The following is a 17,193-nucleotide window of genomic DNA, read 5'->3' on the forward strand; positions in this document are numbered from 1 at the left end:
GCTATAAAAAGGCAGATCACTTGTTTAGATGTGCTGAGTTATAGTCAGTCTTCCTACACTGCTAAAAAAAAGATTTTCCTTTCTAAGATACTGTAAGTCTATATATGCGTGTATATTTAAGGGACACTGGCATTGCGGTGGTGTGTTACAAGGTAATAATGTAACTCCAGACTCAATACATTTTATTTGAAAGAGTTCACATTGTGAGCAGGGCGCAGGTATCTCTGTGAAGTGTTTCATCAGTAAGCAGTGGTTTTAAAACTCTTACTGAACTGATGTAAATGCTTTTCAGGGTCTTCATTCCAAGTGTGGACCCCAATGAACCAATGGTGTCTGTCCCTCTGTCTGCCTGTCTGTCACACTATGCGTGGTGACTGCAGGAACAGCCTGTTTTCCTTTATCAAACACTCCTAGCCTCTGAGAGGCCTTCCGCATTACATTTGGGGATAATCCCATAAACTGTTCATTTTAAACACAGTTTATATAATATAAAGGATTATGGAGGTATGCGTGTACAGTGGATTTGCTTGCTAACACTGTTGCAGTTCAATGGATTTTGCCCCTGTCCTGTAACACAGGACGACTGTGTAGAACGAGTGTTCCTATGGAAACCATAGTCCTTGAAGGACTGGAGGCCCTTAATAAAAGCACAGCGTAGCAACAGCAACAAGCTGGATTTTAGACATGATACCCCAATAGATATGGTGATACAGACACACACACACTGTTCTTATCACAAGTTAAGGAAACGCGTTTGTAATAAAATCCTTTCTGACAGTATACATGAGTTTATACACCCTGAAAAACCAGTCCAACCTCTCACCCAGTGCATCAGACAAGAGTTTTTACAAAGCAAGACTACACACAGGAACGCTTTCTTTAATGTCCTTAATGTATACATTATAATAGGTAAATACTATATACACAGGCGGTGGTCACAACTTTATTCCTTCCAATAATCTGGAAACTGCTTCTTCATAACCACCTACTCCTGAACAGTATCTGTAGTAGATCAAAATACAAAGCAATGGTCTCACACATGAGAAATTGGAATAAGCTGTGCCAGATAGCATGTGTCTTATTCTGAATACAGGGAGGGAGAGAGAAGAGATGGGGAGAGAGGAGAGGGGGAGGGAGGGGGAGAGAGAGAGGAGAGAGGGGGCAGGAGAGAGGAGAGAGGTAGAGAGAAGGGAAGGAGAGGGCGGGGGAGGAAGAGGTGTGTTCCCCACCTGAAGGATGAGCAGCATCTGTGTGATGTGAGGGAGGAAGGGAGGGAGACAGGAGAGAGAGGGAGGAGGGTGGGGGAGAGAAGAGGGGATGGAGGAGAGAGGGGGAGGGAGAGGGGAAGAGAGGAGGGAGAGACGTGAGAGAAAAGGGGGGGAGGGAGGAGAGAGGGTGAAAAGTGGGGTGTTCCCCACCTGAAGGATGAGCAGCATCTGTATGATAGGAGGGAAGGAGGGAGGGAGACAGGAGAGAGACAGGAGAGAGGGACGGGGGAATGGAGGAGATAGGGGGAGGAAGCGGTGTGTTCCCCACCTGAAGGATGAGGAGCATCTGTGTGATGGGAGGGAGGGCCTGCTCTTCAATGCAGGGCAGCAGCTCCTCCAGCGGCAGCTTCAACAGGACCAGGTCCCGGAAACCCAACAGGGCCATCTGTCTGATAGTGAGCTCCTGACCCTGCCAGGAGACAGGGAGAGAGGCGTCATACTACAGCTTCATATGCACAGCTGACCTGGAGAACCCAACTTGCTCATGAGAAGACACTCTTATACTAGAAGAGACAACGGCACTCACTGCTTTATTTTAGATCATGTTTTAATTTGTAAAATACCATCTTCCATGTCTTTAGAATTTTTGTCAGCTCACAAAACTGGTATGTTCTCAAATCTGCCATTTTGAAGGGCATTGTGATTTATAATGTTAAATGGATAGCCGGACCATTGTTCACATTTCCCAGCTTTCACACACACGCACATGCAACACACACGCACCACACACGCACTCACACACACGTGATGTGAAGGGGTTGGTGTGGCTCTTTGTTTTTCTCTGTATCGTATGAGTGCTTTTTTCAGTGATGGATGTACTTACTTACCTGGACAGGGTAGAAGATAGCCTGTAATGTTGGCAGGATCTCGGTGAAGAATTGGTCCCACGTCTCAGATAGAATCAGCAGCAGACTGTCACCTGACAAGTGAAGAGCACATTCAATCTAACCACAGACAGCAGTCAAGGGGATGTTTGTTTTAATATATAGGTATATTCATGCAATTGCATGGGGCCCCCTGTTGTCTAAAATAAAACTTATATTCACCTCAAGTCTGCACCAGCCATTTTACCATTCTTTTTATCTATACACCACAAACAGAAAAAAAACATGTGTTGCGGTTTAAAGCCGTGTGCAAGTTTATGTCAGTATGTCATTTCGGCACACTATAAACAAAGGGAAATGCATGTATAGTGTCTCACACTCGTAGGGCTGCGTGTTTGAATGAACCAGGAAACAAATTCAAACAAATGTGTTTCCAGCTGATGTATAGTCCTCGCCTCTTGTGATGCTCAGCTACATCTACAAGGGAAATTTGCTGGGCCTGAATCCTGACCTCAGTATTGCCTTGTGTCTGCTTTTGACTGTTCCTGTCACAGCAGTGTCAGGGGAGAGAAGCTTTTCATACCTGAACATGAAATGAATAAAAAATGATTCACTTTCTACAATGTCACAGAACATTTGACTGGATTAGGGCAGATATGAATCGTGCACCACATTGGCCAAAAACTGGATTATTCAACCACAATTGCACGCTTTGCCGCTGCAAAAGTACAAAAGGTTAATTTCTAACTGTGTCTGCGAGTGTTGTTTTTTTGTATGACTGCCGTAGTAAAATACATTTAATAATGTCGGAATAGGGAATAGGGGCCCCAGAATTGAGCTTTTCATGGGGCCATCGTGGGACAAACGCTGCCACTGTATATTGTTATTCTACTTATACATGAAGGAGATAGGACTTAGGACAGAGGGAAGGGGACACTCTTTCACACAGACAGTGGTGAGAGTTTGGAATGGGCTACCTAGTCATGTTGTTGAGGCAGAATCTAGTGGATCCTTTAAGGCCCAACTTGACAAAGTTCTGATCAATCAGCTACTAGGAACCAGACGAGCCTGGATGGGCTGCATGGCCTCCCCTTGTTCATACATTTTCTTATGTTCTTATATTGGTCTACTGTGTTTAAATCTTTTTCAAAATACTGTTCAACAAGAGAGGAGAAAAACAGCAAAGTCAAGGTGGAAGTAACACAGCAGCGCTCTTCTGAATGGCTTGGTTTAGCAGGCACATCTGAAAATAAACTAATTCCACACATTCTTATCTTCTAATGCATTGTTCTAGCAGCCTTAATGAAGGAAAATCATTCCAAGACCAGACAGAAAACAATGAAGACTAATATCTCTCCTTAAAATCCCACAAATGATTTACTCTGCTAATAAATTATTAACATTATGAGAATGCTCTGTTTAAAAACTTTCCTTTATCATAAAATATTGTATTTGTGCCAAACCTAGTGCCCCCTTCCCCTTTTGTCTCGGTGCTGCAAGCTCACAGTTGAGAGCAATAAATAAATACAGTACAGCTCCCTGGTAGCCTGCCCTGTTGTCATAAAAAATGTGCTATTAAATCCATAAACTAGGATATTTACAGAACAGTGATATATTTACAATGTTATATATTTAAAAGTAAAATGGGTTGAACTCCATCTTTATAGAGGTTTCCTGATTGGGGAAGTCATTTAAACAAATTTCACATTTGTAATTTGATTATTCAAACACTCCTGGTCCCAGTTAGTTTTACTGGAGCTACACAGAAAAGAGCGCTGGCGGCAGTTTCAATAAGATTGAATCACACTTGTGCTGGAGTCCCGTCACTCTGGTGTTTGGGCTCAGGCTTACCCTGGTACAGCTGGATCTTCTCTGCAATGTGCACCAACCCTTTGCTGAGGAGCTGGTTCTGCAAAGGAAACACAGCTGTTCATAAACACAACTGACTGGTGAATGGCTATTTCACAGTTTTAGCATAACATTATTGCGACTATCTTCCTCAACTTTTCTATTATTTGGTACTTGTATAAGGAAAGCTGTAGCACAATTAAAACATATTCCTTGCCTTAAATCACATAGACAAATGTTACAGCTAATGGTAATACCGACAAAGGCATTAGCCAGGTCTACTGGTAATTGTGCCTTGAATTGTCCATACAAAATGAATGTTTCTACTTGCAGGTTTGCAAGTGGCCCTGTAACCTGCTTTATTTAATCTGGATCCACCGCTACAGCTTTATTCTTGCTACTTCCTCTGTTGTATTCTTGGAAAGCAGACCACACTTTGAAACGTGTCTAAAAGTTTCCTGAAGTTGCATCAGTGCTTACTAAAAAGTTGCAAAACTTTTCTTGAAAAAAAAAAACTAAAAGAAACTTGCCAGCGAGAAGCACATAGGTCTATAGGCACACCCATACGCTGAGGATAAGCACCTCAGCAGCAGCTGATAAGTGTGAATGCTTAAAAACATGCTTTACTGTGCACCTGTGTGGCAAGTTGTAACGGTAACATTGATAAAGATCACATTAAAGTATGGCAAATGTTTTTTTCATAGAATTTCACTTGTTGCTTTCTTTTCAACTCTTTTCTAAACTAGTCTCGCCCACAAGCCTGTTTCTCGTATAGGTGCACTCCCGTCACATGAGCGCATGCAGCTGTGTGTGCCGTTATATGATAGTTTGCTTTAAAAATATGAAAAACCCTTGAGGTAGTTCATATTTGAATGATTTAGATGCGCTGTGCAGATCAATGGAATATCAAACTCTGCTTTCTCTGCTTCAAATGTCATTATAATATATTTTCTACATTCCCCTTCATATCTTATAATGTTTGCAATCATTCTGAGTGGTTTGCCATGCTTTTGTATGCTTCCCCATACCTCTCTGTGCTATACAATGCTTCCCCATACCTCTCTGTACTTTACAATGCTTCCCCATACCTCTCTGTGCTTTACAATGCTTCCCCATACCTCTCTGTGCTTTACAATGCTTCCCCATACCTCTCTGTGCTTTACAATGTTTCCCCATGCTTTCCCATACCTCTCTGTTTTTTACAATGCTTCCCCATGCTTTCCCATACCTCTCTGTGCTTTACAATGTTTCCTTATGCTTTGCCATACCTCTATGTGCTTTACAATGCTTTCTCATGCTTTGCCATGTTTTCACTGTGCTTTATTACACTTTGCTGTGCTTTTACAATGGGAAACTTTTAAAAGGGTGAGCAGCCTTCCTCATTCCATTCAAGTCAACTCCACACATTGCAATAACCCTGAGATTACAGCTCAGTGGTCACAATGCATGCTACAGGGCATCTGCAGCTCAAGGTGCTTTTTCAAGGTTAACTGTGCACTCGCATGCATGTCTATTGTGCAAATCACCAATGTTAGGAGTAGATTGTGAATCCTATTGATAAACATCACTATAGTAAAACAGTATGAATCAGCTATCATTTTTAAAATTAAGCCCAGTGCATTTTCTAAATGTAAAACTGTAAAGAAAAAAAAGGCTGTATTCTCATGAGCTCCGATCAATGTGATTTATCTGAGGTAAAAAAGGATTTTAGGTTTAATGATACAAAGTTCAGCCAAATATTACCTGGAAATAATCAGAGATAAAGGAGCCCAATTCTGTCTTCAGCAGCCTCCTGTTGGAAGAGATTGAGAGGGATGGAAACGAAGAAGGGGGACAGTGTGCTGAATGCTGCAAATAATGCCCGCATAGTTTTGTTGTATGTACGTACTTATTTTATTGTGTGGTACGTTATACTGCTGGGAGAACATGTTAGTCTTGTCTCTTTCTTTCATTTTTCTAATTTTTTTTTGCAAGCATCAGATATTCATTAATAGAAATTAAATGACAGTGGAACCTTGCTGGTGAGGGCAGTCAAGGGATCAACACAATGTATTCTGGGATGGCCTTACCATTGAAGGTAAAGAGTAGAACAATTTGTCATAGAATTTTCCCAAGATGTTATTTATTTTAGGTTTCTTCTATGCAAACTTTAAATAACTTTTTTAGTTTCAAACTGTTCTTTAAAAAATACATGCAAAATAACTGACATGATGTTGCATCCAGGTTTTCAGAGGGATTGGTGCTGTAGCTGACAGCATGTTGGTCTTACTAGAGAGGGAATTTCACAGGGGGCTGATGTGCTTGGGACTGCTGATAGACACTTTAATACTGAATGCAGCCGGGTGACACTCATATTGAAGGTAAGTGAGGTAAGTGAGGGAAGTGAAGGTGTCCAGTTTGTCATGATGTTTATAAAACGGCCTCTAATATATATTATACTTGTATGATGAGACTCAAAGTCATGCAGATGGAATCCTATCAAGCCAATATTAACCTCACTTTGTCTCAGCCATTGTGTGAACTCCCACAGGCCGGGCCGGGCTGGGCCGGGCAGTCAGTCAGGCAGGCTCCTTACCTGATGCTCTCGTTCAGGTGGTACAGCTCATTCGTCTGCAAGCCTCCTCCTTGGAACACCTTGATCACGGCAGTCTGCACACTGACAACACAAACAACACTGCTTCAACACAATTCAATAAACGCTTCTCTGGAAATGTCACAACGCAAGTGTGACACACAACAACTGAAACAGTAACATGACATGTTAGGTCAGGCGTCTATGTCAGTGGTTTTCAAGCTGTGGTACGCATACCTTCACTGGTCATCTGGGTCAAAAACGCATTGTGTAGTACATGTTTCAAATATTCGCTACACGTACTCATTCGGACCAATCAGAGCATAGAATGCCCCTAGCAAGGGCAATGCTCCCTCAGTCGAAGCATCATAATGTATCAATTGGTTTGTACCACTGAATCACAGAGAAATGAGAAATTATGAAGCAGGGCTCCAGACTGCGACTAAAATGGTTACAAATGCAACAACAAACAAACAAACAAACAAAAAAACATTTTGACTGCTGTTTTTTAGGGGTTAGGCACAGAAATGCTGCAGCTCCCTTTAAAGCAAGTGCCAATATTTACGAATGCGACATGACGTCGGTCTGTATAAAAACAAAAAACACATATCACGTTTTAATAAACTTAAATGCGAGAAGGACGGTAACAATTTGATTGAATAAAATGCTTGTAAGTGCAGAGAGGTGCTGTATTAACACCAGCAGAACACGGGAAATCTAGTTTCTTGCAAAAAGTTGTGACCAAACATCTGTGAGTTCTGCTGTGTAAAAAAGTAGCTTAAAATGAACAGTTACATTTAAGAAACGTAGAACAAGAACAACAGCAAATACAAATACACATCCACTTAAGGTTTGTGTATTGCACACGTGCCATTAACAAAATGTCCTGGAAACTTAAAATAAAGAAAATAATTAATGAAGGGCTGAAATGCAGCAAAAAGCGCAAGAATTAAACAAACCTGATTGCAGTAAACAAACAAACAAACAAAAAACACCATTTACTAAATGTAGCTCTCAGATTGTATGACAATGTGCTTGCTGTGGTGTATTTAATATGTAGATATAGCAGAACAAACTCACTGCAATTGAGTTTTTACTGGAGAATAAACGGTATGTAAATGATAAGAGCTGTCTGTGTTGCATGCTGTCAGATCAGGACTTCACCAACACTGAGCATGCCAGCTGCAGCAGGCAATTCCCTATATTACAACTGTAAACAATTAAAGGTACGGTCACCAATTCAATACACAACACTTGCAAAATATTTAAAATATAAACATGCTGAGTTCATTGCAGTCACCAGCTGCACAGATTAACCATTCAGCAGAATGAGGCAACAAACAAGTGTGTACAGACACAACAAACCTGGTTGTAATGGGTAGGTCTCGGTTTTACAACAGCAGTTTAAGATTGCACATAGTTACTGGTACACCTGGTGGTCTCTGCTGGAAACACTGGTACTTGAGATGAAAAGGTTGAAAACCACTGGTCTATGTCAAGGTCAACACATTTGGTGTAGCAAACAGTGTTCATATTTACACTTGACCTAGAAAATCGCAGGATACAGTTGTGAAGGCAGTATCTCATTGGATCACAGTGATTGCAGCTAACCAATTCCATACACTCTCCACACCATGAACATCCTTTCACTATATCTGTCTTTCTATTGGCAGTTTTGAAAGAAATCTTTGGTTTAGCAAACATGTAATTTCATTTTAAAACATGATATGTATGCAGACTTTGCTTTTTAGTAGTGAAATTGTCCCAACCCCTTCAGGAACACCTTTCCTGGACCAGCTGCTTCCCCAAATGACCGGTGCTTTGTCCAGCTGCTTCCCCTAATGACTGGTGCTTTGACCCGCAGACAGAAAGTGCAAGTGTAATAGACATTCTGGTCTCATGTTTTTAAATGAAAGTACATGTTTGGGATATCATGTTTCTATATGTTTCTTCACATTTCAGACCTATATAGTCAATGGAATTGCATGACAGGTAGGACTGCTCAAAGTATTGCTGTCAGCTGCAACTACTTTAAGTGCAAGCAATGGGTGGAGCTCTTGTTTTCTTATATATACAGCTGTGGCAGGGTGTGTAAGTCACTGACATGCTTGCATAACAAACAGACATTAAAAACAGGAAGAGATGTGTATTGATGACGGTTCACTTCTTGTTTTGTGAACAGCTAAATAACAGACAGTACCTCATTATACGAGACAAAGGAACAGTAGGCAAAACAGGAGCTTAGCTTGTTTAGAATTGTTTAGTCACGTTCACGCAGTACATGATCATTCTTGATGACTGTTCCTCGAACAAACATAATTCCACTGTCGCTGTGCTGTTGACTTTACATTTTACTCTGGTGTCACAGCACTTTAAAGTATGCAGAGCTAACAAAATAGTTCCAGTAAATCTTATGCGCACATTATGGTAAAGATTCTTCATTGCTGTACTTCTGGTCCATGAAGGAATTAATTCGACATTGAAAACACATAAGAAAAGCAGTGATTGGTATTCAAATGAGAGCCAATACGTCTAGCTTCTGGGAGTTTGAGTTCTTTTAAAGGAAGTAAATGACAAACATTTACAATACATGCTGAATGGTTTTTCCTGCATAAGCAATCCCATAAGCAACTAAGTATTCCTTTATGACTGAATTGCAGGAGTAAGACTGCAAAGTAGTTTTTTGTCCACAAATAGCTATAACAAAATACCACTCAATCTAACACAAGTTTAACATAACGGAAAATGTCAGATTTATAAACTGATGATAATACATATTAGATTTACTGCAATTAATTTGTTCCCTCGCCGCAGCAATTCCTCGCAACAGCTCAGGTCACCTGAAGGTCAGGGGGCGTCTTCCGATCAAACAGCCAAGCCCATTGCCTCTTTAGACCCAGGATTAAAGAGGGGGAATGCTGGCGAGCTACTGGGTTTTGGAGGACCAAGCACCTGGCCCGTGGTGCGATGTGGAGAAACCGCCCCTGCTAGTTCTGCCTCCCTAACCCGGGGATAGCCACAGCCAATGCAATGCTCCGTCTGGAATCCCCAGCGAAGACCAGTGACTCCGAACAGCCAGGGTGTGAACACTCCCTTACTGTATGACTCAAACCACACGGCCATGCTTTTACCAGGTGAGCCACTCGGGGAGCCAAGAACACGTCTACTGAGCCAGAATTTCAAACAAGAAATCAAAAAATCTGAGGACACTACATAGTACATCATCAGAACTGTCATCTGAAACATTACAACACAGAGAACAGGAACAGCTTTGTTACATAATTATCATCACCTGTGTTTAAAATCATGCAAAGAGACCCAGGGAGTGGATTCTGTAACACAGCAGGGAGGGGGTTAATATCCTCCCTGCAGAAAACATGTGCGTATGCACATTTTGGTTAATTTGCTTATTGTTTAATTGTTATTCTGTTAATTGTTTTATTGTTAATTATCCCCTGCACCTGGTGATCATTGTAAATTAGAGCCAGGTGCAGGGTATTTAAAGAGAGCAGCCAGTCTGTTCTAGGCTGCTGAGTAGAAGGAGGCAGAAGAGGTGCTCTGTCTCTGAGTAGCCAGAGTTAAAAAGTAAGTGCGGTGTTAAACCTGTGTTTTGTGTAAGTACGGGGAAACAGCTTAGCTGTCCCGTGGTAGTCAGGGTGTACCTGTGTGTGAGTTAGTGCTCGTAAAAGAGCTAAGTGTTTGTTTTGTTTATTTTGGTTTTGTGACTATTAAAAAAATTAGCGCAGCAGCGCTGTTAAAAATCAAGTTTTGTGTGTGGCTGGGTCATTTTAAGTGCTGGAAAAGAACTCGAAGGACTAAAACCCTTCACAATTCATTTTTTTCTGAGGGTGGTTCCAATGATCAGGCTACAGCACTGAAGCTCTGACACTCTGCTGAATCTGGTTTAGCCGGCATGCTGCCTGGATCTCTTCCACCAGGTCTTTAGGATCTACAGCGAAGATTATTTTTAACTTTAATTCCATTAGAAGTTCTTACGAACTGAGAGGGGAAAACGGCTTCCTCTTTTGACAACAAAAGACTGTCTATTTCTGTAAGCAGTGTTGATTTGCATCGGCTGATTTCCCCATTTAAGTCCCATTGCCTTTAAAGCACTCAATGGTGCTTTTCCAATGCTCCCTTTAGGAGTATGAGAAAATAATGGCCGGAAAACCAAAAACACCTCTTAAAAACATGTCATAACTTAAATTCCTAGTACGCTGCAAGTGTATCCCTTCAACCAAATACATACATTATTAAGGAACTACTGTCTGCCAGCAGAAGAATACAAAACCTAAAATGCATAAAAAAAAACATTTTTTAGTGTGTTGCTAATATCAATGGCAATGCTGGGGTCTCCTAATGGTTCTGCTAGGATCATTCAGAGCAATACTAAACTGGGATGAGAATGGGATCCCAAAGGACTTTGCACATGGAAGGAGATTATGTAATAGGCAGGTGAGATCGCACTCTGTCCTATTATATAATACACTTGTGAGACCGCACACTGTCCTATTCTAGGCACCAAAAGGGACATTGTGGCACTAGACATTCAAAGAAAAGCAAACAGGCTAATCCCAGGGCTTAAAGCAATGAGCTAGGAAGATAAATTAAAAGAAAAGAATCTATTTAGCCTGGATCAAAAAAGGATTAAGAGGTACTTAATTGAAGTCTTTTTTTAAAAGAAGTTGACAAAGTTAACCCTAACCAATACTTTTAGCGCAGTACAGAAACCAGGACTAGAGGACACAGTTGGATTAAGTCCAGATAGGGATTTAGGACAGAGGAAATGATACACTTCTTCACACAGAGAGAGGTGAGGGTTTGGAATGGGATAACTTGTCATGTTGTTGAGGCCGAATCACTGGGACCCTTTAAGACCCAGCTTGACACAGTTTTGAGACAAATCAGCTACTATGAACTGGACGACCACTGATGGTCCCAAATAGCCTCTCATCCAAGGGGAACAACAGTTCTCAGAACAACAAACAAGTCATCTGATGGTGAAAATGCCTGGCAGTGTATAAACATTTATTGGTGATTCAATTTCAGACACACACTTCTCTGAAAGAGATCTCTATTGACCAACTGCATTAGTAATTTGCCCTATCAGTGTTTCAACAGCAAGACAAGACAAACACAAGAGAATTCCTCAGATAGGATCAGCCTCGCTCAAATTCCATGAATACCAGACCCTAGGTGCCATCTAATAACCCCTTTATCAAGCCTGGACCTACTGCATCTAATAATCAATTTATCAAGCCTGGACCTCCTGCATCTAATAACCCATTTATCAAGCCTGGACAAGCTGCTGCATCTAATAACCCCTTTATCAAGCCTGGACCTCCTGCATCTAATAACCCATTATAAAGCCTGGACGTGCGGGGCGGGGCGGGGCGGGGCACTGTGTGGAAGCTCACAATAATGCTGTCTGTGCCACTAAGGGAAGGCAGCCGGGAAGGCCCTTCCTCCCGCGTTTACTTTTCTTCACCCTGGAATAACCAGCAGCCCTGCATCTTATGATCTACGAGTGCAGCTAGGAGTATACAGGGTGAATAACCAGCAGCCCTGCATCCTGTGATCTACGAGTGCGGCTAGGAGTATACAGGGTGAATAACCAGCAGCCCTGCATCCTGTGATCTACGAGTGCGGCTAGGAGTATACAGGGTGAATAACCAGCAGTCCTGCATCCTGTGATCTATGAGTGCAGCTAGGAGTATACAGTGTGAATATCCAGCAGCCCTGCATCCTGTGATCTACGAGTGGGGCTAGGAGTATACAGGGTGAATAACCAGCAGCCCTGCATCCTGTGATCTACGAGTGCGGCTAGGAGTATACAGGGTGAATAACCAGCAGCCCTGCATCTTGTGATCTACGAGTGCGGCTAGGAGTATACAGGGTGAATAACCAGCAGTCCTGCATCCTGTGATCTACGAGTGGGGCTAGGAGTATACAGGGTGAATAACCAGCAGCCCTGCATCCTGTGATCTACAAGTACAGCTAGGAGTATACAGGGTGAATAACCAGCAGCCCCGCATCCTGTGATCTACGAGTGGGGCTAGGAGTATGCAGAGTCAATAATTCCTGTAAATTGCTGGATGCTAATCCAAAGCAGTTTACCTTGACCAGTCCAAAGCACATTTAGCATGTGCTTGATGCTCACATTATTATTATTTTATTATAGTATTTAAAAAAAACAAAAATGGTTGAACTAGAAAAACCTGTACTGTACATAATTTAACTGATAATAATGTACATAGAAATCCTTTTTTGCTATCTGTTCTTTCAATTATTAACAGATACTATTCATGAGTGTACAACAGTGTGCCATTTGTAAGGATAAGAGAGATATTTAAGCAGAAGGATACATTTTAGACCTCTTTGGAGTTCAGGAGTTCTCACAAGTACAAACGTAGGGTTTTTGTTGCAACTGGTTCACTTTGTCATACATTTGCCTCCATTGCATTAACATCCATGTTCACCAGTATGTAATATGCTGACATTATTAAATCAGAAGAGCAGTTCTGTGTCTGCAGCGAGTATCAAGAAGAACTCTTGAATACTTTGAAAGACCTGACTTCTAAAACATGGCCCCCTTTCAGTACTCGTTTTCACCTGTCACAGGACACCCCCCCCCCCCCCCCCCCCCCACCACCATTACAGCCCCATAACTTCACAAATAATAAGAGTTAACAGCTGATATTTTGGGAGTCTTCCTAAAACACTTCCAGGTTCTTGCATATGCAACATCAAGACAATCGGAGAAGGTGAGGTGGGCCACTGGTCCATTTGATGTGGAATGCCCATTTGCCATAGTTTACCATAGTTGCCAATTTTTATTTTATTTAATATGCTTTACCATACCTCTCTTGGTTTTGATATGCTTTAACTATGAATTATTACACTGTACTATGCTTTTACTTTTATAGAAGCTCATGCAATATATTTGAAAGGTCCACAATGTTCCAGCAATGTGTTATATTGGAGAGTAGACTCCGCTAGGAGAGAGAGGGGGAGGCATTACCTGTTCCATGCTGTACTGTTGCTAAGCTGCAAGGCCTGGCGGGTAGCATGGAATCGAGGGAGGTCGCTGAGAACCGGGGAGCTCATGAAGCGAGGGCGCGGCCGCCGGAAGGAGCCCATCTTGTGGGGTGGAATTGTGGGGTCGGAGGAGGGGTCTGGAGACCCTTGGAGATGAGGATGGGAAGGGGATCTGGAGAGCCAGCTCCACAATGAGATCCAGCAGGTTCACACTGCGGATACACTACAGGAACCACGTCCAGGAGATTCAGGAACCTCTAGCTGCCAGGAAGAAACAGACAGGGAATCACTGCAAGATCCGCACTGGGACAACTGGACTGTTTTTTGATTACTTTTTAAATTGGGGGTTGTAATGATTCATTGTGACTGGATGAATCATGATACTTCCTTTACATGATTTATATCGAATATAAAACAATTTTTAGTCCACCAAATGGTTCTTCAGTGATGAATACATGTTATTCACGGTAGGAATTGTAAAGCTCTTTTCCTGCTTTATCTTACAGTATTGTATTAATTCTTTAACCAGGTCCAAGCTAGGAGATAGAAATGAGAGACACAGGTTCAGACCTTTCTCATATTACAGTGACAAAGCAATTCTTTACAAATTCCACCTGTCCGTACATTAGAATGCTTTTGTCTGGGGCATGCAAACATGCCACAGCTCCAGGGTAACTAAGATAGGCACTAACATGAGCTCCTGGTAACTGTGGGATCCTTTTAGGATACATGGCAATACAATACCATGACCTGAATACCCTTAATAGCTTGATCCAAAATCACAACTGAATAAACAACAGATATATAGAAACTTAGTAACAAGAATGACATTACAATTAGAGTTCTTGAGATTCATACATATGAGAGGCGCCACCATCTCCCTAGATTCAGAATCTCAACAACATGTCCTAACCAGGGAGCACAGACAAGCCATCAACACCCCTAGATTCACATACTGTTAATATTCGGCTCAAGTGGCTCAAGAAGCTCCTTCAATATAACTGGATACGCAGCTCTCCAGATACATGTAAAAATGGACAGACATGGCTTCCTCTAATCACACTTATAAACAAGGTCTGTTACACAGAAGAATGTGCTTTTTGGAAGTCCAAGTACAGTACATGAGGCCATAAGCTCTTTCTGTGTCAATTCTTAAGAACATAAGAACATAAGAAAGTTTACAAACGAGAGGAGGCCATTCAGCCCATCTTGCTCGTAGTAACCATAGAAGTCCAAGAGGGTTGTCCTGGTCCTGTTCTAACCCATTTTGGATGTCTCCTGGGGTGCTGCTGCTGCAGTATACAGACTCCTCTGGTTTCCATGGTTTTACATGTTACGGAGGTGAGGCTGATGGGACTGTAGCTTGCTGGTTCCACCTTACCTTTTTAAATATGGGTACCACATCTCTCATGCAGCTTACTGGATATGAAGTTCACATGTTAAAAGTTCAGAATGTTCTATCAAATACAGTACTGACACAAATTAAGCAGAACACATATTGTAAGATACCCAAGAAGCACAAGACAGAATCATCTTTATAGATCTAATACCGACTCAGCTGGTTGTTTTAAAGCTTTAGCATCCCTGTCATATCTGGCTATACTTGGCATCCAGATTTACCACTGAAGTGCCAGTAAGAAGCTGCATGTTTCACTTTGCTATTCCTGTAAGAAAGAGCAAAGTTATTTTAAACTGAGAATCTGGCAATGACTGCACAGATCAAAGAAATCGAAACTGAAAAACTGTCACCAGAATCATAGTTTTTAAATAAGGTAAACTCAATCCTACACACCATCTCAATAAACATGAAACAAGCAAAAAAAAAAGTAACGATTCTTGCAACGAAATGTAAGTAGTTCACATGCTAAATCAGAAGGAAACCAAGCATGGTGTTTTGAAAAGGGGAATTCGAATGTGAAAGCACTGCTGTTGGGATCTAAGCCACTATCAGCTGTACAGAGGTAGGCAACTTTCCACAGATAAAACCTCTCTAAACATGATAAAGAGGTTGATGATTAACAAAAAGAATAACAGTTCAGTACAATGTTAATGACACACTGCTAGTGCAAAGCATCTGCCATGTTATACAGTAATGACAACATTTCTGATCATGTTTATAACAGTGTCATACAATAATGACCGTGTTCCTTATGTTTCATAACACTATTATACAGTAATGACAACATGTCTTATGTTTTATAACACTGTATTATACATCTTTTATAACATCGCAGCCAATTGCAGAAAGTATTTTTTCTTTAATTTTAAAAATCTTCATATGAATGAATGTCTATAATTTTAGACCAGCGATAAAGGTTGTTATAGACCCTTTATCTATAACAACCTTTATCACTGGTTTATTCATTTCTAGATGGAAATACGATTGTAAGTCGCCCTGGATAAGGGTGTCTGCTAAGAAATAAATAATAATAATAATAATAATAATAATAATAATAATAATAATAATGGAAATAAAGCAAAATGATTAAACATGAAACCAAGATGTGATTTACATTAATGATTAACAAAACAGGTTGTCCAACAGACTACTGTACAATACAAAAGTATAAGCAAGTGGCATACATACCCCCCCGCCACAGCTGTGAATACAAAAACAGCTACTAGTACACATGAACTGAATCCACTTTGTGCTCATGGGAAAATAGCTATGCACAATCAGGAACCTCCTTAAGGAATATCTCCCAGGAACAAGAACAAAAATGTCCTTACACAGTTCAATCACAATTACATATCCAGTGTGACATACCCATAGACAGACAGAGAGGCGCTTCCAATATCACCTGGTTCGCACCAACGTGTGCAAAAGAATGTCCTCCCCACGTTTCCCATGTAAAACTATGAGGTGATTTACACAGCTATCTGCCTGACTGAACCATTCTGACAAGCACAGGGGGGTTGAGTCATCTCTGGCCTGAACAGTTCAATAAACCGGCCTGCCTTCCTGTTCTTTGCCTGTCCTTTCAAGCTGCTTGGGGCCAAGCCCTTTAACAATGCGATGAGAGGACAGGCTTGTGCAGTGGCAGTCAGTGGATAACTGGTGATTTATAGCACATTTAAACCTTTGAAGAGGATACACTAATTACATTGTGTTTATTTGAAAGAGGTCATACAATTAGCCAAGCATCAAGACAGCTTTTGTTTTAAAACACAGGGAATTCCCCCAGCTAGCCAAAAACAACTTCACATGGAGACAAATACACCTCAGGTCTTAAACCACGCTGCTGAGAAACGGCAACACAACCATGCTCATCCTGCTTCCCCATTTCTAAACTATTTAAAACCTGTTTACAGCTGTGTTCAAGTTCACACACCCAGTGCTTCTCCTATGTGAACATCTGACAAGCAAGTTCAGTAAAATATATATTTGGTTATTAGGGGGGTAATCATACACTAATTTCACAATATGATACATATCACAATATGCAGGTCACAGTACGTTATGTATCACGATACATGGGCCTGATAGGCTACTTGTATGATGCATAATAAGATCAAATGGTCATTTAATGATGGAGAACTTTGATAAAAGCCACAATTAAATGAGTTAGGGAGAGCATGCATTCATGTCAACTATAAGACACTTACTCTTCATTCAAAAACCCCTTGGTGAACTACAGTGAGC

At 41.2% G+C, this 17,193-nt stretch overlaps 1 protein-coding gene across 2 annotated transcripts in view; it reads right to left on the bottom strand.

The window, feature by feature from the left end:
- LOC117434600 (proline-rich protein 5-like) overlaps positions 1–17,193 on the bottom strand; it is a 44,129-nt gene that overhangs the window by 6,855 nt on the left and 20,081 nt on the right. The window contains exons 1-7 of one of the 2 annotated variants that reach the window (XM_034057185.3): positions 16,318–16,415; positions 13,534–13,811; positions 6,516–6,596; positions 5,684–5,732; positions 3,944–4,001; positions 2,096–2,187; positions 1,537–1,677 (exon numbers count right to left, since the gene is read on the bottom strand). In XM_034057185.3, coding sequence (XP_033913076.1) covers positions 1,537–1,677; positions 2,096–2,187; positions 3,944–4,001; positions 5,684–5,732; positions 6,516–6,596; positions 13,534–13,652 — 540 coding nt within the window. In that variant the 5' untranslated portion in view covers positions 13,653–13,811; positions 16,318–16,415. Of the gene's footprint in view, positions 1–1,536; positions 1,678–2,095; positions 2,188–3,943; positions 4,002–5,683; positions 5,733–6,515; positions 6,597–13,533; positions 13,812–16,317; positions 16,416–17,193 lie in introns of those variants that run through there. The other variant, XM_034057184.3, reaches the window with a different exon arrangement.

This window comes from Acipenser ruthenus, chromosome 28 (assembly GCF_902713425.1).
Source record: "Acipenser ruthenus chromosome 28, fAciRut3.2 maternal haplotype, whole genome shotgun sequence".
NCBI lineage: Eukaryota > Metazoa > Chordata > Actinopteri > Acipenseriformes > Acipenseridae > Acipenser > Acipenser ruthenus.